General features: G+C 41.0%; 1 protein-coding gene across 1 annotated transcript in view; it reads right to left on the bottom strand.

Moving 5' to 3' along the window:
• SLC35D2 (solute carrier family 35 member D2) overlaps positions 1-20,615 on the bottom strand; it is a 53,619-nt gene extending 33,004 nt beyond the window's left edge. Inside the window, 3 exon segments of the mRNA XM_049772568.1 lie at positions 1,461-1,547; positions 6,273-6,309; positions 20,470-20,615. Coding sequence (XP_049628525.1) covers positions 1,461-1,547; positions 6,273-6,309; positions 20,470-20,615 — 270 coding nt within the window.
• Positions 20,616-23,977: the final 3,362 nt, after the last annotated feature.

Raw genomic sequence — 23,977 nt, 5'->3', positions numbered from 1 at the left:
GGCATTTGCCTTGCATGCAGAAGGATGGTGGTTCAAATCCCAGCATCCCCTATGGTCCCCTGTGCCTGCCAGGGGCGATTTCTGAGCGCTGCCCGGTGTGACCCAAAAAAAAAAAAAACAAAAAAAAACCAATAACTAGGAGTTAAAACTTGTTTTACTAGATTAAAGACATTCATAAAGCTATAGTATTTAAGGCTGTGAGCTAATGGTGCAGAAAGCACATTGAATAGGCATGAAAAATGCAGAAACAGACCTATCTATTAGGGACTAATAGTCTCAGTGGCAACTTAAGGATAAACTTTCCAATGGAGTTTGTAAAATTTGCATATCTATATGAGAAACCTAAGTAAAATAGCCTACTACGAGTAAGTAGGCTGCAGACAGTTACCACAATTGTATATGTGGTTCATTATTAACCCAAACATTGTTGAGAAACATGTGACTATACATGTTAAAGAAATACAAGAAAAAAAAACACAATAGAGAAGAAAATGAATTTTCAATATTGTATTAACTAATAAAGAGAACCATCATTACAAGATATTTTTTGAAAACTTATATTCAAATCTAAATTAAAAGCAAATTAAAACAAATTGCCATAAGGAGAAAATAGAAATGTTAGCATATTCAGGTACTAAAAATAAAATACAGCTACATATAACAGTGTGGATAAATCTTATAATATGAAGTAACATCAACAAGATGCAGAATATAAAATTTTATTTTCTTGAATAAAAGTTCCAAAAAGAAAGGGCCAGATAGTATAGTGGTAGGGCATTTGCATGCAGCCAACTGGGATCTGATCCCTGAAATCCCATATTGTTCCCTGTGTACCACCACCAGGAGTGATCCCTAAGCAGAGAGCCAGGAGTAAGTTCAGAGCTCTGCCAGGTATGGCTTAAAGCAAAACAAAAGTATATAATTAAAGATTACATGCAAACTAAAAGAAAGTAAGAAAATTATGATTATAAACATCAAAAGAGTGAATAATAAGAAAGATGTTTGTGACCCAGTTAGTGATGAGGAGCAATTAGTCATTCAATTATTTATTCATGTACAAAATATTCTATGTGTAGATCATGCTTCACAATATTTGATGTCCAGATGATGTAAAATATTAAGAAGTTTCTACCTGGGGTTGGCACGGTGGCGCTAGAGGTAAGGTGTCTGCCTTGCCAGTGCTAGCCTAGGACGGACCGAGGTTCAATCCCCCGGCGTCCCATATGGTCCCCCAAGCAAGAGCGACTTCTGAGCACATAGCCAGGAGTAATCCCTGAGCGTTACCGGATGTGGCCCAAAAAACCAAAACCCCCCCCCAAAAAAAAAGAAGAGAAAGAGAGAGAGAGAAGTTTCTACCTAGTGTAAACAGGAAGCATTGAGTTTGAAAATGAACCATGTAATATAAGATCAATTTGAAATTCTATAGTATTTTTTCCACTATGGTAGCTGTTATGACCTACCTTCACAGGAATTTTCTTGTCAAAATCAGGGAAGTGAATTATTTTATTTAGCTTGGACATATACAGTATCATAATTGTAACTGCCATCTAAAGAAAAGAGGACAGAGGACTTTAATAGAAAAAAATAGGAAGGTTGTTTGAAATGTAAACACATAAGATGAAGAAAAAGAGTTAGAACAAAATACATCCCTCAAATCCATTTTTTCTAGGTTAAAAATATCTACTTCTTGTGCTGGATAATGCACTTGTTTTATGAGCAGATAATGCACTTGTTTGCAAGTGGCCGGCCCAGGTTCAATCCCTGGCCATACATATGGCTCCACAAGTCCTGCAAGAGGGAGGAATAGATGTGGACTCCTCCCAAAAAATATACTTCTTGAATTATTGTGTCTTGTTACTGTATTTATTCTATCAAAATCAAAAGCAAATAGCATAATGAAATGGACTCTCACAATCTCACAGTCTCTGTCTGGGCTAGAGTCACAGAGATTGGGACCAGATAATAGCACAGCTGTCAGGCGTTAGCCTTCCACGCAGCAGATCCAAGACTTTCTTGTTTGATCGACAATATCCATTGTGGTTCCCTGAGCCTGTCAGGAGTGATTACTGAGCACAGAACAGGAGTAACCCCTGGGCGCTGCCGGGTGTGGCCCAAAAACAAAAATAAAAACAAAATCTATTTTTTCCACATCAGTATGCAAAAATGTAAGAAAGAACCCCTTCAAAAATATTATAATCAAAAAAAGATTATAATCAGAAACACTGATACTAGTAAATTAAATAATATTTTGATTTATTTATTTATATAACTGGAGCCATTATGAATTATGCCTATGGCTTGTGTTTATGACTTAACTTGATAATTATTACAGAAATATACCAACATTTACTTAAAATGTCATAAAACTCGGATTTTTAAAATTAAGCACTGGGGGTCGGAGAAATAGTACAGCGGTAGGGCATTTGCCTTGCACACAGTCGACCCAGGAAGGTCAGTGGTTCAAATCCTGGCATCTCCATAAGGTCCCCTGAGCCTGCCAGGAGCGATTTTTGAGCACAGAGTCAGAAATAATCCCTGAATTGCCTCCAGGTGTGACCCAAAAATCAAAATATAAATAAAATAAAATAATAAAATTAAACACTATTCCCCAGTGGATTGGTAAATCAAAAGGTATTTACTATAACTGAATACAAATAAATTTATTCGTCTAGGAAGTTTCAAGCCACATTACCACATTTGCTCATTTTTAAGTACTTATTTTTTATTTTTTTACATAAAAACATAAAAATAATATGTTTGAACTTAAGGAAATAGTTACCTTGCAAAATAAAAATATTTCCACCATAAAATGATCATCCAAAAGTGCATCTTTTCACATAAAATGGACACGTATGTCTTTAGAATATTTTGTTTTTCCCTGACAACTATAAGTCTTACTAAATATTCTCTTATACAATGACGATTCTAACCACTTTTTATCTTCTCTTTATGAGCTGTTCAACAAGGAATTTTGGTGAAAGAGTCCCCCAGGTTAATGCTTACGATTGAACCATGTCATGGGGATTATTGGACTTGTTCTTATGTCCACCATATGCACCTATAACGCCATGTGCATTGCTCCTTTTTTGCATAGGCACATTAAAATGAGAAAATACTATACATACAAATAAGATCCTATCTAATAGAGATTGGAATACACAAATCTTGTAGTGCAAAGGAACCTTACACCCTGAACATTGACATAATGACCTGGCACAGGCCTCAGAAGAAAGGGCATTTTCCATTCACCCCTGAACCAGGGAAGCCATCCATGAAACATCCAGGTTTGTCTATAACATCACCTGGAAGCAATCCTCTACCACGGAAGACCCTACCACTGCTCAGACATCGACCTGCTCAAGAGACTTCCCTTAACACTGAGAAGACTTAACAACAACGACCTGCTTACAGAACAGGGCTCCCTGCATTGCCCTTTAATGGTGAGGTGAAATGAGAGGACGCTCCACATCCTGACTTCAATGTAGGATATGCAGATTCCAGGATCTTTAATACAGAAACATGATACCAACAACAGAGACTGTGTGAAAAGTGTGTTGGCACTACGACAATGTCTTGGATCGGACGATAACTTGCCTGGAGCCTAGAGTTGGTCTTATGCCAGGAAAGTTCAGGGGTAGGATCTCTTTGTATTTAGGACAAGGTTATTCCTTTCCATTCCTCTCATATTTTTGTGGGCCTATGCAAACAAACAATTGCCCACTCTAACACCATTTTTACTGTGCTCCTTTGACTCTAATCCTTAAAAAAAATCCACTTAAAATTTGAGGTTAACTTAAGCTAATATGCATGTACATGGAAATGTAAAAAATACTATGCCTCTAATGTTTAAGGAGTTACGTAAGTTTTATGGCTTTAGATTGCCTTGTTTGCTGTTAAGAAATATTACAATCTGGGCCCGGAGAGATAGCACAGTGGTGTTTGCCTTGCAAGCAGCCGATCCAGGACCAAAGGTGGTTGGTTCGAATCCCGGTGTCCCATATGGTCCCCCGTGCCTGCCAGGAGCTATTTCTGAGCAGACAGCCAGGAATAACTCATGAGCACCGCCGGGTGTGGCCCCCCCCCAAAAAAAAAAAGAAATATTACAATGTGTTACAATCTGGGGACTTGAGGGACAAAGTAATTGTACATGGATTCTGTTTTATTTATCTTATATGTTCTTTGGCTGAAAGTTCAAAGTTAAGGTAATCAGCAAGGGGACTTCTTCTGAGAATTATGTTATGGTGATTGGTCCTTCCACTGTAATTTTACCTTGTCCTCTTTCTTTGCATCTTTGTTCTCATAATTCAAAAAAAAAAGTGCATCTTTTCGGGGGCCGGAGTGGTGGCTCACGCAGTAAGCCTTGCAAGCCAGACTAGGAGGGACCACCGCGGTTCGTTTCCCTGGCGTCCCATATGGTCCCCCAAGCCAGGAGCTATTTCTTAGCACATAGCCAGGAAACCCCTGAGCATCACTGGGTGTGGCCGAAAAAAAAAAAAAAAGAAAGAAAAAAGAAAAAAAAAAGAAGTGCGTCTTTTCTTAGAAAAAAATCAAACCAGAATATTTAATATATAAATGGCAGCTTTTCACAAATACAAAATTAAAATTTTAGCTAACATATATAATTTTCTTTTTTGTTGTTGTTGGGTTTTTTTGGTTTGTTTTGTTTGTTTGTTTTTGGGCCACACCCGGCAGTGCTCAGGGGTTACTCCTGGCTGTCCGCTCTGAAATAGCTCCTGGCGGGCACAGGGGACCATAGGGGACACCGGGATTCGAACCAACCACCTTTGGTCCTGGATCGGCTGCTTGCAAGGCAAACGCCTCTGTGCTATCTCTCCGGGCCCATATACTTTTCAATTTTTAAGTTCTTCTTACTATAATTTAAACAAGACCAAATTTTATTTATTTATTTATTTATTTATTTATTTATTTATTTATTTATTTATTTATTTATTTATTTATTTTGGTTTTTGGGCCACACCCCGGCATTGCTCAGGGGTTACTCCTGGGCTGTCTGCTCAGAAATAGCTCCTGGCAGGCACGGGGGACCCTATGGGGTTCGAACCAACCACCTTTGGTTCTGGATCAGCTGCTTGCAAGGCAAACGCCGCTGTGCTATCTCTCCGGGCCCTACAAGACCAAAATTTAAAAGAAAAAAAAACTTTGGTTCCTGGGATCACTTGTATTCTGAAAATCTGATCAAAAAAGTAAACAAGTATCTGATCAAAAGAGTAGGTAAACAATGCAGCGATTTATTATTAAAGAAAAATCTGAATAGAAAAGCCAACCAAGGACAGTCTGAAAGTTTGTTCAGGTCATCCTGAAATCTAAAAACAGTTATCAAAAAGTGCAGGTAGCAAACAGCAGAATGTTTTGTTTAATCAGAAATCATTTCATAAGCAATTGAATCTATTTAGAAATTAGGAGATTGATATAAAAAATTCAAATTTTTCTGTTTCTATTTAAAACTCTCTAAAGGAAGGGTGGAGTGAAAGTACAGCAGGTAAGCATTTGTTTTGCCCAAGGCCTACCAGCATTCCATATGGTCCTCAGCATAACCAGGAGTAAGTCTTGAGTGCAGAGCTAGGGATAACCAACTGAGCACCATTGGGTGTGGCCCAAATAAATGAATAAAAGCTTAAAAAATTATGATAGTAGCGTAGGGCTCTTGCCTTACAAATGGTTGACCCAAATTCAATCCTCAGCATTCTATATGGTACTAAGCCCCCCAGCAATTATCCCTGAATGCAGAGCCAGGATAAAGCCCTGAGCATACTAGGCATAGCCAAAAATAAATAAATAAATAAATCAAGAGATCTGGTAATATTTGGTAATAAGGATACAGTGAGTTCTAATCTCAGCCCCAAACTTTCCTCAAGTGTAATTACTGCAACTGAGTTCCGAACACAACAGGGGTCAGAAACTATACTCCCTGCCTGAGCTGACCCCAACCTATGCCACTATTGCATTGCAGGGCAAAGAAGTTTTTAAATAAGTTGATCCCAATTTCATGATAATTAAGCGAGCCCAAATAAACAAGTTCAAAAACAGTCATGTTGGCTTCAAGTACTAAGTGCTATAAAAGGAGCAAACATGATTACACAGTCCAAAAAAGTCAAGATGCTAAATACTAAAATAAAAAATATTTGTTTCACCTTCTTTCACCAAAAATATGATCCACCAGTGTCTACCAGCTGAAAAGACAGTCTAAAACCCACATGAAATGCCACTATATATAATTATGATGTATACTTATAAGGTTTGTTTATTTTAACTTACCTGTCAACTCCAAGAAAAATTGGGGATGGGAACCTATAAAAGAACATAGATAAAAAATAATTTTTAGTGACAAAATCTGCAAAACTATCTGTAATACTTGACATGGTACTTTAATAAGCCCTTTGCTATTTTTATAAACTTAGACAATGACAATAATCATATTTATTTACATTTTATTTTATTCACTTCTTTTTTCTTATATTTTAAACTGATCTTTACTGTACTTAACATTTTTTCAATTACACTTTGGCAATATAACATTATATTAGCCATAAATATTTAACTTTTGGGCTCAGAGAATTACAACGGGTAGGGCTCTTGCCTTGCACACTACCTAACTGGATTCAATCCCAAGCATCCCATATGATCATCCAACTTGGCCAGGAGTAATTCCTGAGTGCAAAGCCAGGAATAACCTCTGAGAAGCACCAGGTGTAATCCAAAAACAAAACAAAACAAAAAAATAAACTTTCTATTGACTGTTGGCAAAAATAGTAGACTATAATATTGGTAGACAATACAATTTGTATGTATAAAACCAAAAAACTTTGACAAATCATTAGAATAAATTATTAAAGCCCATGAGCTATAAGATGAACATGTAAAAATATCATTTGTGGGACTAGAGAGATAGCATGGAGGTAGGGCATTTGCCTTGCATGCAGGACGATGGTTTGAATCCCAGCATCCCAAATGGTCCCCCAAGTCTGCCAGGAATGATTTCTGAGTGTAGAGCCAGGAGTAATCCCTGAGCATCACTGGGTGTGACCCAAAAACTAAAAAAAATATATATATATATACATATATATGTGTGTGTGTGTATTATTTGTGTATACAACTGAAACAAAGAAAAGATTTACTTCATATTAGTACCCCATAGATTAAATAACTAGGTATCAAATTATATTAAAGAATTAGTTTTGGGGCCGAAGCGGTGGCCACAAGCAGTAAAGTATTTGCCTTGCACTTTACTAACCTAGGAATGGACCTTGGTTCCCCCCAGCTATCCCATATGGTCCCCCAAGCCAGGAGCAATTCTGAGAGCATAGTCAGGAGTAACCCCTGAGCGTCACCAGGTGTGGCCCAAAAAACAAGCAAACAACAAAAAAGGAATTAGTTTTTTTATTTTTTAAAAATTTGCAGTTATGGGCCGGAGAAGATAGGCACAGTGGCTATTACCTTGCAAGCAGCCGATCCAGGACGTAAGGTGGTTGGTTCAAATCCCGGTGTCCCATATGGTCCCCTGTGCCTGCCAAGAGCTATTTCTGAGCAGACAGCCAGGGGAGTAAACCAGTGTAGCACCGCCGGGTGTGGCCCAAAAACCAAAAAAAAAAAAAAAAAAAAAAATTGCAGTTATCTTGGTGTTGGTGTTTTCTAAGAGTCCTTATCTTTTTTTATTTTCTGTTTTGGGGTACACACTCAGCATTGCTCAGGAGTTACTCCTGCTCTGCACTGAAAATCATCACTCCTGGCAGGCATAGGGGACCATATGGGATGCTTGGTGATAGAACCCTTCAGACAAGGCAAACACTCCACCGCGCTGTTGCTATTGCCTTTGCTAGTCCTTATCTTTTCAGAAATGAAGACTGAAATCTAGGTGATAATATGATTTCAACTTGCTTCAGAATAATCTGAGGAGAAACTGAGTGAAGGAGGACATAGAGACTGGACTGGAAGAGGAAGTAACAAAACTGTTGAAACTGAGTGGCAGTTACAGTGGAGATTCATTTTACTTTTTCTTAAATGATCCTCAGGAACTAAATTAAGTTTCCAAGGTAAAACCTCATGTAAGAAAACTACAGACCAATATCTCTGATGAACACAGATACAAAAGAATCTTCAACAAATCCAGGCAAATATGATCCAATGCCTCATGAAGAAGATTACTTGGTCACCACGACCAAGTAGGTTTTATTCCAGGTAATACAAGATTGGTTAACCAAATTGTAAAGCAATCAACATAATACACCATTATCAACAACAACAAAAAGAAATAAAACAAAGTGATTCATATTAATAGATGCAAAGGAAAGCATTTGATAAGGTCCAAACACCTTCATGATAAAAACTCTTCCTCTCCCAAGATGGGAATGGAAGGAAAAATTTACTCAATACAGTCAAGGCACATCTACCTACCACAAGCCAATGGGCAAATATTATTCTCAATGGAGATAAACTAAAAGGTTTCATCTGGGGTCAGAGAGACAGCATAGTAGTAAGGTATTTGCCTTGCATGAGTCTGACTAGGGACGGACCCAGTTCAATTCCTGACCATCCAATATGGTCCCCCAAGCTTGCCAGGAGTGACCTTCTGAGCACAGTGCCAGGAGAAACCCCTGAGCATTGCCAGTGTGGCCAAAAAAAAAAAAAAAAAAAAAAAAAAAACAAAAAAAAAACAAAAACAAAAAAACAATGAATTAATAAGTATGTAAATTATAAATGGCTTTAAATAAGTCTTTCATCTAAAATCTGGTACACAGACAAGGCTATCTCCTCTCAACCACAACTATGCAACATAGTGCTGGAAGTTCCTTGCCATAGCAATAGGCATAAAAAAGATATCATAGGGATCCAGATAGGAAAGATAAGAAGTCAAGCTCTCATTGTTTGCAGATGACATGCTACTATATTTAGAAAACCCTAAACACTCTTATCAAAAAGCTTCTGGAAACAATAGATTCATATAGCAAATTGGCAGGCCTACAAAATTAACATGCAAATCAACGACCTGTCTATACATAAATAATAAAGAGAAGAAATGGATCTTAAAAAAGTTCCATTCACAACAATGCCACAGAAATTCAATACCTTGGAGTCAACTTAACTAAAGTGGAGGAGGACCTATACAACAAAAACTAAAAAACATTGCTATAAGAAATAAAAGAGGACACAAGGAAATGAATACACATAAACTGTTCATGGATTGGGAGTATTTATATTATTAAAATCGGCAATACTCCCCCAAAGCATTGTACAGAATGAATGCATTTCCTCTACAGATACCCATTTCATTCTTCAAGGAAGTGGATCAAACACTCCTGAAATTCATTTGGAACAATAAAGAACCACGAATAGCTAAAGCAACCCTTAGGAAAAAGAAGATGGAAGGCATCACTTTCTCCAACTTTAAATTTTATTACAAAGTAACATTCATCAAAACAGCATGGTAAAAAAAAAAAAAAAAAAAAAAAAACCAGCATGGTGTTGAAATAAAGACAAACTCTAAGCTCAATAGAATAGACTTGAGTCAGGGCTGGAGAGATGGCATGGAGGTAAGGCGTTTGCCTTGCATGCAGAAAGTCAGTGGTTCGAATCCCGGCATCCCATATGATTCCCTGAGCCTGCCAGGAGCGATTTCTGAGCAGACAGCCAGGAGTAACACCTGAGCACTGCCGGGTGTGACCCAAAAACCAACCCCCCCCCCCAAAAAAAAAAGAATAAACTTGAGTATTAAGAGAATGTTCCCCAGACATACAATCAATTAACCTTTGATAAAAAAAAAAAAAGGCAAGAAACACAAAATAGAGCAAGGAAAGGCTCTTCAACAAGTGATGTTGGGACAACTGGTTAGCTTCATGCAAAAGAGAAAACTTAGACCTTCTTCTAACACCATGTACAAAGGCCAAATCCAAGTGGATTAAAGACCTTGATACAGAACTGGAGCCAGAAGATACATAGATGAACACATAGTAAAACACTCCATGACATTGTGAATAAAGGCATCTTTGGGGCCGGAGAGATAGCATGGAATGGTAAGGGCATTCGCCTTGCATGAAGAAGGTGGTGGTTCAAATTCCCAACATCCCATATGGTCCCTGAGCCTGCCAGGAGCAATTTCTGAGCATAGAGCCAGGAGTAACACCTGAGTGATGCCGGGTGTGACCCCCAAAAAATAACCACAAAAAAAAAAAAAAAGACATCTTCAAGGCATCTTCAAGTGGAAGCAGAGATAAACAGATGGGACTATATTAAACTGAGAAGCTTCTGTACCTCAAATTGAAATAGTGACTAGGAGACAAAGGCCACCCACAGAATGGGAGAAACTATTTAACCCAATACCCATCAGATAAGGGGCTAATATCTAAGACACACAAGGTACTGACAGAACTTAACAAAAAAAAATCTCAAAAAAAAAAAAAAAAGAAATCTCTAAACTCATCAAAAAGTGAGGAAAAGAAATGAATAGGACACTTCCTCAAAAAAGAAATACAAATGCCCAAAGGGCACATGAAAATTGTTTGAAAACACCAATCATAAGGAGATGCAAATCAAAACAATAATGAGGTACCATCTCACACCACAGAAACTGGCACGCATCATAAAGAACAAGAACAATCAGTGCTGGCAGGGATGTGGGAAGATAGGAACTCTCATTCACTGCTAGTGGAAATGCAGTCTAGTGCAGCCTTTATGAAAAACAATATGGAGATTCCTCATAAAACTGGAAATTGAGCTTCCATATGATGCAGCAATACCACTCCCTAGGCATATACCCCTATGCACACAAAAACACAATACAAAAATGCTTTTCTGCTTTCTGCATGCTTTCTGCTTTCTGCATTCATTGCAGTGCATTTACAGTAGCCAGAATCTGGAAATAATCCAGATGCCCGACAACAGATGAGTGACTAAAGAAACTGTGGTACATGTACACAATGGAATATTATGCAGTCATCAGGGAAAATGAAGTCATAAAATTTTCCTATACATAGATGGACATGGAAACTATAATGTTGAGTGAAATGAGCAGAGGTAGAGAGATAGACATAGAATAGTCTCACTCATCTGTTGGATTTAAGAAAAATAAAAGACAGTATTGTAAGAATTAATACCCAGAGAAAATAGAGATGAGTGCTGGGAGAACCAGCCCACGATATGAAGCTTACCACAAAGAGTGGTGAGTGCAGTTAGAGAAATAACTACACAAACAATGTATCTTGACAATGGTAGTGAGTGAGAGAAATAGAATGCATGTCTCAAAAACAGGCAGGGCATTGGGATGAGGGAGATTGGTGGCATTGATGGTGGGAAGGTTGCACTGATGAAAGGGGGGTGTTCTTGGGCCCGGAGAGATAGCACAGTGGCGTTTACCTTGCAAGCAGCCGATCCAGGACCAAAGGTGGTTGGTTCGAATCCCAGTGTCCTATATGGTCCCCCGCGTGCCTGCCAGGAGCTATTTCTGAGCAGACAGCCAGGAGTAACCCACTGAGCACCGCCAGGTGTGGCCCAAAAACCAAAAAGAGAAAAAGAAAAAGAAAAAGAAAAAAAAGAAAGGGGGGCGTTCTTTCTTTATGACTGAAACTCAACTACAAGTATGTTTGCAATCATGGTGCTTAAATAAGGATTTTTTTAAAATTACTCCTGACAGGCTTAGGGGACCAAATGGGATGCCAGGGGTTGAACCCAGGCCATCTGCATGCAAAGCAAATGCCCTACACTGTGCTATTTTTCTGGCCCTTGGATCATAGTTTAACAAATTATAAAAGTAAAAATATAAGGACTTCACTTGCAAATAGAGAAAATTTAATCTAGAAAGAGAACACAAGGATTAAGGAAGTTGTATTCCATGGAGCTGACCCCAGTTAGATTTCTTTTTTTTTTTTTGTTTTGTTTTGTTTTGTTTTTGGGCCACACCCGGCAGTGTTCAGGGGTTTCTCCTGGCTGTCTGCTCAGAAATAGCTCCTGGCAGGCACAGGGGACCATATGGGACACCGGGATTCGAACCAACCACCTTTGGTCCTGGATCGGCTGCTTGCAAGGCAAACGCCGCTGTGCTATTTCCCCGGGCCCCCAGTTAGATTTCTGACACTGCATGTGGTACTCCCCCCGCCCCCCCCAAAAAAAAAGCTATAATGCGGTATTTAGAGAGTGTGTTTTCACTATGATCTAAGATACCAATTGAGGGAGGGAATTGAAATGGGAACCGATACACATAAATAAGGAATATAATACTAAACAAAAGATAAAAGTGCAGATCACTGGAGAGGGGGGTGGTTTTTCAACAAATGGCTGCATGATGTGCTGTTTTGTTTTGTTTTGAGGCTATACCGAGTGATATTCAGTGTTATTCTTGGCTCAGTGCTCAGGGATCTCTCCTGAAAGTGCTCAGGGGACCATATGAGATGCTAGGATCAAATGCAGGTTGGCAGCATGAAAAGTAAATGCCTTCTTACCTGTTGCATTATAGTTCTGCTCTCTGACTAGTGATGTGGATAAAGCCTCCGAATCCCAACTTCCCAACCATCTTCAACTCTGATGAGCCAACAACAGCCAACCACCTAGTTAGTCTTTCAGATATGGAGTTTAGAGTAGAAATATGGAGGATGCTCACAGAACTCAAAGAAAGTATAGAACAGAACACTAATAAGAATCAAGAGAATGTGAAGATAGAAATCAGAAAACTCCAAACTGAAATATCAGGTCAAGTAATAGGTCTGAAAACTCAGTAGATGAATTGAAGAACAAAATGGATGAGCTTTCCCACAGGTTAACAGCAGCTAAGAATAGAATTAGTGTGCTAGAAAATGAGATGCAGAACAACTCCATTCAGCAGAAGAGATTGGAAAAAAGCCTTAAAGCAAATGATCAGACAATGGGAAAATTACTCAAAGAATATAAACAGATGAAAATAGAAGTCTTTGATAAGTTAAACAGAAACAACTTAAGAAGCATTGGAGTCCCAGAGACCCAAGAAGATGTTTCCTAGAGCCCTGAAAGCAAATGTGAGACTTGACCACATAAGTGGCAGCTAGTTAGAAACCATCAAAGAGAAGGCAGAGAATGAGTTATGATTCTGGAGCTGTACAGAGAAAGGGGGAAGGGGCGTCAGAAAATAACTAACCCACCTCTTGACCATATCTATGGTGAGCCTAAGATCCTGCTCCATCCCTCCCAGGGGCCAGAAGAAAGCAGCATCGTCACAAGAGAATATATTTTCTCGATGTAAGAAGAACATTAGAAGTTGTTTTGTGGGGCCGGGCGGTGGCGCTAAAGGTAAGGTGCCTGCCTTTCCTGCACTAGCCTTGGACGGACCACGGTTCGATCCCCCGGTGTCCCATATGGTCCCCCAAGCCAGGAGCAACTTCTGAGCACATAGCCAGGAGTAACCCCTGAGCGTTACCGGGTGTGGCCCAAAAACCAAAAAAAAAAAAAAAAAGAAGTTGTTTTGTTTTCAATATAGACCTCCATTGTTTGTTTGTATTTTTACTGTAGATTGATTCTTATAGCATAAAATAAAGAAAACAAAATATCCACAGTTGGGACCCAAGAGATAATACAGCAAGTAGGTCACTTGCCTTGAACGTGGCAAACACACATTTGAACCCTAGTACTCTGGTTTCTTGAGCCCCACCCAGAGTGATTCCTGAGCCTACTAGGTGTTGTTTAAAAACACACAAAATTTCAACACTTTGATGCTGGTTCAAACTTAAATGTGGTTTAATTAACTCAAATTGCAACATAAGCTTCAAAGTATTAATTGACATGTTATTTCTGAGAAGAAAAAAAAACAGAAACTAAAACAAACCTTCCAAATGATTCACATTACCATAATGCCTTAAAGTAGATTTAGAAAACACTCTATTAAAAGATTACAAAGCTTTTCTGTACCTAAAAATATGTACACACACACATCAAATACCATGCAAATAATGTTAAACTGAATATAAGTAATCTCTATGTTATTATAACACATTTTCAGTAAACACTTGCACATGCTATTAAAATTACCCCCAAGCGAAAAAGTAAATAAAATGCAATGCAATGGCATCAAAAGACCAACTCTAAATCAACAGGAGAACCTTCATGCATCTCAATCTGAAGAACAAGTATGGTCAAGTTGCCACGTGGGTCACATGACCTTGTTTTTCCTGCCACCCAAACAAGATTTTACGGTGCATACCTGAAAAAAAAAAAAACTCTTAATCCTTGGGGCCAGAGTGATAGCAAATGTGAGAATAAGCAGTTGTCAAACCTCCCCCCCCCTTGAAGGAGGGCTAGCACAGGATGTTCTCACCAGATGTGCCCAAAATGTGGGCTAGCGCCCCTTGGAACAGTGAGGGAAGGATGTCCCCACCAATATGCCTGAAGGCGGCAAAGATAATTAACCAATAGGATGTTAAGGTCATGGGGTAGGTCCCAGTAAAAACTACAAATTGTTCTTAGAATAGATACCAGGTGGCTGCTTGAAATGTAAAGCAAATGTTAAGTCCGTAACACTATATATATTGATTGAATATTTGATTCAGGGTCCGTGTCTAAGGTCCCTGGACAGGATTGGACCCCAGTTAGCTGGAAAATAAACCTCCCTTTTACTGTTACATTATCGAAGCTGGTTCCTGAGTTCTGTGCCGATGGAGAAGCTCAATTCTGGACCCTAACACATAATGAGTATGGTGTTTGTTTGCCTTGCATATGGCTGACCCAGGTTCGATTCCTCGAACCTGCCATGAGTAATTTCTGAGGGCAGATCCTAAGTGCTGCTGGATGTGGCCCTCTAAAAAACCAAATCTGTCCACCCAAGATCAGTCTTGCATAGAGTTAAAGATCACTCTAGAATTTTTGCCCCAAACCGAAACAAATTTCTCAAAATAAAAGAAAAATATCCCCATGATATACTCCCATGACTTTGTGAATCTGATCATTATGAAAAGGTCCTTCTTTTAAGCCCACAAACAATTCAGCAACTTATGACAAAGAGCTAGTGCTTGCGTCAGATTTCCTGGCTTGTTATTACAATAAAATCACCCCAACATTTCTCCCCCTAAGTGAGAAAATGAATGATATTATGAATGAATGATGTAATGAATGATAAATGACTAGGGTTCTCTGATCATATGTCACATTACAGAAATGAGAAGTGTTTCCTTGTAAGTACTCTAAGCTCTTACATGTGGGATGCCCATGTTTGAACCTCAGTGCCATATGGTTCCAAGTACCAGCAGAACTAATAGTAGTGCCCAAACAATGCCAAGGGACATTTCTTGGTGCATGCCCTAAAAAAAGTGAAGACTGACTCCCCATGTTTGAACCAAGCCAACTCCATAGACTCGCTCTTTTCTCAAAGAAGCTGTAAATTGAGCCATGAAAGATTATGGCTACACTGCCCACGCAACGTAAAGCTGACCATTTCAAGAGAGTGGGCCAAACCCCAACCCTGCCAAAGTCATGCTTCCTGCCTACATCATCCAGAATCACCATTCTTCTGATGGCTTTCCTCATCACTGACTCTACGATTCCCTGCGGGGATATAATCTGACCACTCTTCAAATACACAGGTTGCTGGGCTGATATCACCAGTGCTTTTTTGGGAGCAAGTGTGGGCACCCTCCCCTGGATCTTCCTTCTTCCACAAAAGCCTGGCAGCTGTTACCAGGCATACAAACACAGTTGCTATGTTCAAACCAGCCTTCTTCCAGAAGGCCCTGCAGCTAGGGCCAAAATTTAAAGTACCGTAGCTTTAAATTTCTGGACAACGTAATCTGCTTGATGCTGTCATCTCTAATGGGATACCCAATTTAACAGTCTGGACATAGAACAGGAGCTCACTTGTTATATATTAACAACCCTTTTGTCATTATATTAGTAATGTCATTGGTGATACAATAATTTCACAAATGAGCTTGTTATTATACCTTTTTTCTTTTTTTTAAACAAATTTTATTGATTGATTGATTGATTGATTTTTGGTCACACCCAGTGGCGCTCAGGGGCTACTCCTGTCTCTGTGCTCAAAAATTCACTCCTGGCAGGCACGGGGAACCATATGCGATGCCAGGATTCAAACTACTATTCATACTTGGTTGGCTACGTGCAAGGCAAACGCCTTATCACTCTGCTATCTCTCCGGCCCACACTTTTCTCTTTTCTGTCTTTATTTTCTTCTCTTCTGTTTTATTTTTTCTTGCCCTTTTTTAATAATTTTGCTTTCACTTATCCAGAAACAAGTGTGTTATACATTTTCTTTAAATAAATAAAATAATAACAGCTGATTAAAAAAAAAACTTTAGGGGCCGGGCGGTGGCGCTAAAGGTAAGGTGCCTGCCTTACCTGCGCTAGCCTAGGACGGACCGAGGTTCGATCCCCCGGCGTCCCATATGGTCCCCCAAGCCAGGAACGACTTCTGAGTGCATAGCCAGGAGTAACCCCTGAGCGTCACCGGGTGTGCCCAAAAAAAACCAAAAAAAAAAAAAAAAAAAACAACTTTAAGCTCCACTTGATATGCCATCTACTTCCAAACAAGCCCATAAAGGTATTCTGTGTGTGTGTGTGTGTGTGTGTGTGTGTGTGTGTGTGTGTGTTTTCTCTCTCATTGCAATTAGGTAAACTTTTTTTTTTTCGATGGAGGGTGTTGGCCCATACACTGTGATGCTCAAGTCTTATTCCAGGCTCTACACTCAAGAATTAATTCTGCATGTTTCTTGGAAGACTACATGGAATGCTGGAGATTGAACCCAAACTGACCCTGTGCAAAGAAAAGTTTTAACTCTCTGGCCCCAATGGTAAGCTTTCCTATAGCAATAGTTGGGACCAGAGTGAGAGTAGCATACTTGGCTTGCATGCAGCTGACCCGAGTTCAATCCCTAGCATCCCATACGGTTCCTAGAGTACAGCCAGAGTGAATTCTGTGTGTAGAGCTGGAGGAAGCCTAAAGCATCTCTACAGTTGAAGCCCCCTCCAAATCCTAAACTCATCTTGACACTCATTTCAAGCTATTTCAGAATGACCTAGAAGGCTAAAATAGTTTTTTCTTTCAACTCTCCACCTATTCACCAGCCAAGGAAATGGTTTGTGTTTTAGAGCCACACCCAAGGGTTTCCTTTTGACTCTAAATTCAAGGGTCACTCCTAGAGGTCTTCAGGGAACCATGCAAGGCCTAACCCCAATACTCCAGTCAAAAAAAATTAATTTTTTGTTATGCATATTTATTTGGACAAGCCAAATTGTATTTATTTTATAATATTTTATAATAGCTACTTTTCTGTGCTGTTAAAATTTATTTTATTCATCCATTCATTAATTTACCTATTCAATAAGTCTCTAATGAGAGGCTAACAAGAATACCCAGGACTAGGTAATAAGAGACAAAGTTGAACAAAAATGACATAGGAAATGTAAATACTGTAATTTTATAGTAAGAGTTAGTACAGAACAGTAATAAATTAAGACATATTGCTTCCCATGTTAAGGGACTTGCAACTGCACCTGAACTAAGATTTAAGCCTTTTGTCATGCTCTCCCTACTTTGACCCCAGCCCCCCAAGATCTGCTCTCTACACAGCAGCAAAATTATCTAGCTTCAACTATGGCTCACAACTCCTTAGAGCACCACAAAGCTTTCTAAAATTTTGTTTTAATGGGCCAGAGTGATAGCACAACCTTGCATGCATGTGGATGATACAGGTTTGATCCCGGTATCCCATAGACTCCCTGAGCCTGCCAGGAGTACTTTCTATTTTGGGGGAAGGGGGTGTTGGGTCACACCCGGTGGTGCTTAGGGGTTACTCCTGGCTCTGCACTCAGAAATCACTCCTGGCAAGCACTGGGGACCATATGGGACGTGGAGATTTGTCCCTCCTGGATCAGCTGGCTTGCAAAGCAAGCACCCTACCGTTGTGCTATCTCTCTGGCCTGGCCAGGAATACTTTCTGAGTGCAGAGCCTGGAGTGCTGCTGGTGTGGCTCTCTCAAAAAATTTTGTTTTAAAACAGAGGCAGGAGGGGCCAGAGAGATAGAGGTAGGGCGTTTTCCTTGCATGCAGGATGGTGGTTAGAATCCCAGCTTCCCTTATGGTCCCCTGATCCTGCCAGGAGCGATTTCTGAGCGTAGAACCAGGAGATACCCTGAGCACTGCTGGGTCTGACCCAAAAGCCAAAAGAAAAAAAAATTAAAACAGAGGCAGGAGTGATAGTACAACAGATAGAGCCCTTGCCTTGCAAGAAGCTGACCCAGATTGCACCAGCATCCCATAACGTTCCTTGAAGTATTTCCCCAAGAGTATTTCCTGAGTGCAGAGCTAGAAGTAGCTCCTAAGCATTGCCAGGTATGGCTTTTCCCAAAAGATAAAACAAGGGGCAGGAGAAATAGCATGGATGTAAGGCGTTGGCCTTGCATGCAGAAGGACGGTGGTTCGAATCCCAGCATCCCATATGGTCCCCCAAGCCTGCCAAGAGCGACTTCTGAGTGTAGAGCCAGGAGTAACCTCTGAGCACTGCCGGGTGTGACCCCAAAACAAAACCAAAAGATAAAACAACAGCAACACACAAAGTAACTCATTTATGACTTATTCCCAGTGCGTTTTTGATAGGTAGACCTATTATGTGTCTCTATAACAGGCCCAAGTAGAAAAGTATAAGAAGCCCTGACTTAGATAATTTCTTCCAGGGGCTTCCTTTTCCTCCAGTGCCTCCAGAGTGGCCACAAAGACCCTGCACAATCAGCAACATATTGCTCCCAGCCCCTTTTGGTACCATTCCTATTCAAACTCCTTGCAATTTCCATATCCAGAATATTCATTCCCCCCAACCCCAACTTCCCTCACTTCTCTCAGGACTTGGCTCAAATGTCACCTCCAGAGAAAGGCTTCAGTGATGACAATGAGACTGTAAACCAGATCCATACCCTTTCCTGCCTTTGTTGAGTGCCTCTCACCACATACATGACATGCATGTAAGGTCATGTAAATTCTACCAGTTTACTTAGTCAGTAGAAAGTGCTATACATGGCCCGGAGAGATAGCACAGCGGTGTTTGCCTTGCAAGCAGCCAATCCAGGACCAAAGGTGGTTGGTTCGAATCCCGGTGTCCCATATGGTCCCCCGTGCCTGCCAGGAGCTATTTCTGAGCAAACAACCAGGAGTCACCCCTGAGCACCGCCGAGTGTGGCCGAAAGAAAGAAAGAAAGAAAGAAAGAAAGAAAGAAAGAAAGAAAGAAAGAAAGAAAGAAAGAAAGAAAGAAAGAAAGAAAGAAAGAAAGAAAGAAAGAAAGAAAGAAAGAAAGAAAGAAAGAAAGAAAGAAAGAAAGAAAGAAAGAAAGAAAGAAAGAAAGAAAGTGCTATACAAGTAAGATGCAATGCCCATTGGGATATTGATCAGCTTTGTTCATTTCTGCTTCCTATGAGCCTGGAATTGTGCCTAGTACATACTAGATGTTGACTGACTGGAGATCTGATCCTGTCTTCCCTACCTACCTCTCTGTTCTTCATTGAGTTTCTATTACAATAATTGCAGTAACCATCTCTGTCCATCAATCCAGGTTAGTGCCCTCAGCCATCATATTCCCTTTTGTCTGGCAATCTCCTAAATGGCCTGTTTATTCAGGTGCTCACTTACTTCACTAATCTCCACACCGATATGAAATCTCCGGCACAAGACTGGGCAAGACATGGACAAGCACAAGACATGTAGCACAGCCGCTACATGCAATTGGAGTGGCACAGCGTAGGTGCTCAGTTAATAGGAGTTGGTGGTATGCCCAACTAAGACTTAGTTTTGTCGGTCATAAAAGAATTCTGAGACCTTTGGACCTTCTATAAACCTTGGTTTCTCATTCTCCTAAGTATGGATTTGATTCTCCTAAGTATTCATTACATGAGATCCAATTAAGGCAGATCAAAGCAAAGCTCCGGGAAGTAATAAACAGAATTGTAAATGTCCAGCTTTGGCCTATGAGCAAAGGGCTAAAACACGGGAGGCAGGAATTTATTTAAGCTGTGGAGCTGAGTAACCGCACAGCACTTTGCAGCTACAATGAAAACAAAATAAAACAGAAATTTCCACCAGGCAGAGTTTTAATGGAACCACGCATCTGCTGATTTTTCTCCAGGAAAAAAAAAAAAAAGTACAGTGTCAGGCCTTCTCTGCAATTTTCCACGATGAACGCGCTTGGGAATGAGGGCCCAAAGAACAGATACGAGCTTCTTCTTGCCCTCGCGACAGCAGCAATGCTGGTGGCAAGTGTGCAAGCGGTTCTGCAAGCCACTCTGCAGTCGATGCCCTCAAGGTTCATGACTCAAGCTCTAGCCCTCAGCTTAATGACTGTGCAGTGCCCGAGGGTGCAACGAGCAAGAGGGGGAGGAGGCAGCGGGCAGGGTGGTGACCCTGCACCCAGGGAAGGGCTACGACGAGGCGCCGGTCCCTGCCCGGGCCTTGGCACTCGCCACCCGCCAGCCGTCGGAACCAGCGGCCCGCCTGCTCACCCGTAGGCAGTCAGCAGCGCCTTGTTGACTAGCACCAGGAGGAAGGAACAGCTCGCGTAGAACAGCGCCGACAGCAGCTGGGCCGGCCGCGAGGGCAGCGGCGCGACTCCGGGCTCCGGGCCCCCAGCCTGGCCGGCCGCCGGCATCGTCGTCCCGCCCAGAACCCCACTGGGCGCGGCCCACACAGGAAGGGCTGGCTTTGGGGCGCCGGGCCGCCTCCTCCGGCTCTTGCGCCAGGGACTACTCTGGCGTGTGGGCTGGAAGGGCCCTCCATAAGGTCAGGTGTTGGGGACTCTCTAGAGCTGGTACCGGTGTCTTGGGTACCCCCTCTGGCAGACACAGGGATCATGAAGTGTTGGGGAGAGCGGGTCCAGGGAGGCACAGAGATCCCGAGGGCATCGTCGGGCTGCTTACATGTACTGGGGGGTCCCCTTCAGGAGTACGACTTCCCAGGGCCCTACCTGGGCTAACATTCGTGTATTGGGTACGTTTCTAAGATTTGTTCTGGTTCCACAAATTGTGTAGGGGTCGGAGAGATAGCATGGAGGTAAGGTCGGTGGTTCGAATCTTGGCATCCCATATGGTCCCCCAAGCCTGCTAGGAGCGATTTCTGAGCACAGAGCCAGGAGTAACCCCTGAGCGCTGCCGGATGTGACCCAAAAACCAAAAACCAAAAAAACAAACAAAACTTATGTGTAAGGAGGGGGTTAGAGCGACAGCATAGGATTTGCCTTGCTGACCAGGATTCGATCCTCAGCATCCCATATGGTCCCCAGAGCCTACCAGGAATGACTTATGAGCTCAGAGCTAGGTGTGGCTCCAAAACAAGACAAAAATAAAAACATGCTTAGGATCCCTGAAAGATGGAAGGACTAGCCCACGGATAGCCCTGTCTTCTGAGCCACACCCAGCTGTACTCTGAGATCATTCCTCAAAGGCTTAGGGACCATATGAATGCAGTGTTACCCTCTGTAGTAATTTTCTAGCCCATCAGCTTTTGACAAATGCAGACACATCCACCGACACAAGAACCATTTAAAAACCGAACATTTCCGTCCCCTGGAAAAGTGCCATTAGTACCTTGTCCCGTTCTGGTTTCCATTACTTAGATTTGCCTTTTCTAGGATTTCAAATAAATTGCATATAGGAACACTCTTGTAAGGTCTTTTTTTTTTTGCCCGCCCCATTCCTGTTTGATTGTTTTGTAGTATCACAAATTCGCTTTTGATTTTCCATTCACTGATAGGAATATTACTCCAAAAATGTTTTTGAGAACTTCTGTGTCTCTTCCTTAAGTACCACGAAGTGGGGGTGGTAAAGCAAGAGCAGTACTGTTCTCAGCTGAGTCTCACAAGTCTCCTTCCTTCTTCTGGGCGTAGTGGCAAGTTCTTCCCTGAATGCACACTACTTCTCCAGATGGCCAGCAGCCAATGTTCACATTCATCCAAGAGGCCATCCAGAAACCCCTGCTCTGACCAGTGGGAAAGTTCTGCTATTATTTCCAATGTGCCTAGTAATTTAAAATTTTGAGATTTTAACTTTTAGAATGATTGAATTTCAAGATAAAAGTAAATGAACCTAAATACATAGATGTGATAGAACAGCGTTTTTTGTTTTTTTATTATCATAGGCACAGGGGGCAAAAAGCAGAACATTTCAACACTGAACGGAACTAAACTCGTACTCACTTCAGAGGCACATATACTAAAACAAGAACAATGCAGAAAGGATTAGCATAGCCCTGTGCATGCAAATTCATGAAATGTTCCATGTATATCTTGTGACCCAAACTTTAACAACCAAACTTAAAAATTTGCCTATCAAGAAGGCAGGCTGGGAGGGGGTGATATGGGAAAGAACCTGGGGACACTGATGGAGGGAAATAAACACTGGTGAAAGGGTGGGTGTTGGAACATTCTATGACTGAAACTCAATCATCAACAACTTTGTAACTATCATAGTGATTCAATAAAAATATTATAATGGAACTTATTGTTGTTGTTGTTTTATTTTTGAGCCACAACCGGTGGGGCTCAAGGGTTACAGTACTCCTGGCTCTGTGCTCAAAAATCGCTCCTGGCAGGCTTGGGGGACCATATGGGATGCTGAGGATAGAACCCTCAGCCACATGCAAAGTAAATGCCCTACCCATTGTGTTATTGCTCCAGGCCCTAAAAGTAGTTTTCTAAAAACAAACAATTAGAAACCGGAGAGAGGGCCCGGAGAGATAGCACAGAGGTTTGCCTTGTAAGCAGCTGATCCAGGACCAAAGGTGATTGGTTCGAATCCCCGTGTCCCATAAGGTCCCCTGTGCCTGCCAGGAGCTATTTCTGAGCAGACAGCCAGGAGTAACCCCTGAGCACCGCCGGGTGTGGCCCAAAAAACAAAAAAAAAAAAAAAAAAAGAAACCGGAGAGAGAGTGTGGAGGTAGGGCTTTGCCTTGCATGCAGGACGATGGTTCGAATCCCGGCATCCCATATGGACCCCTGAGCTTGCCAGGAGTGATATCTGAGCATAGAGCCTGGAGTAACTCCTAAGTGCTGCCAAGTGTGACCAAAAAACAAAACAAAACAAAACAAACAAAAAAACCCCGAAAAAAAAAAAACAAATACCTTTGTAGATCACAGTGATTTAATTTAAAAAAATTAAAGCAGAATTTTGGGGGTGTTTATGGGGTTCCAAAAATGGAACCAAAAGACCTCACATCTGTAAGGCCTGTATTTGATCTAACCTGACGTTAGATTTAACCTGATGTTAAATCCTCCACACTCCTCCCTCACACACAGCCAAAGCAAAAATTTTAGCACGTAGCACTGAGAAACAAGTTATATTACCCAAAAAAAGAAAGCAAATATCACTAGTGTCTTATTCTCTCCCCATACCCCAGGATACATTCCATCCACCTCACCACCATGGCCTTAATCACATATTTTATTTGCCTTATGTATACATTTCTTAGGTCACTCAAAATCTAGTCTTTGTTTAAAGACTAGTTGCTTGAAAACTTGCCATTACAAGTTCAGAATCAATCTACCAAAGTAATGAAAAGAGTGAACTGATTTGATTTCAAAAATAACCAGGCACTTGGTAGAGTCAGCACATCCAAAAGGTGGGTGAATTGAGAGCCTGTTCACCAAGCTCTGAAATATGTTCCCTATCCAAAAGCTAACTAATACTCTATAGATAAAAATTAGGAAAAATAAGTGCTAACAACTTGAGAAAATGGTGAATTTATCCTCAAAAACCCATCCTGGGGGGGCCGGAGAAATAGCATGGAGGTAAAGCATTTGCCTTGCATGCAGAAGGTCGGTGGTTTGAATCCCAACATCCCATATGGTCCCGAGCCTGCCAGGAGCAATTTCTGAGCATAGAGCCAGGAGTAACCCCTGAGCGCTGCTGGGTGTGACCCAAAAACCAAAAAGAAAAACCAAACAAACAAACAAACAAACAAAAAACCATCTTGTTTGTTAAGAGCAGAGAAACTTCTATTCAATATAGTACTGGAAGT

Source organism: Suncus etruscus, chromosome 4 (genome assembly GCF_024139225.1).
Source record: "Suncus etruscus isolate mSunEtr1 chromosome 4, mSunEtr1.pri.cur, whole genome shotgun sequence".
NCBI lineage: Eukaryota > Metazoa > Chordata > Mammalia > Eulipotyphla > Soricidae > Suncus > Suncus etruscus.
Note: the sequence above shows the minus strand (reverse complement) of the source record. Positions and strands in the feature narration are given on the sequence as shown.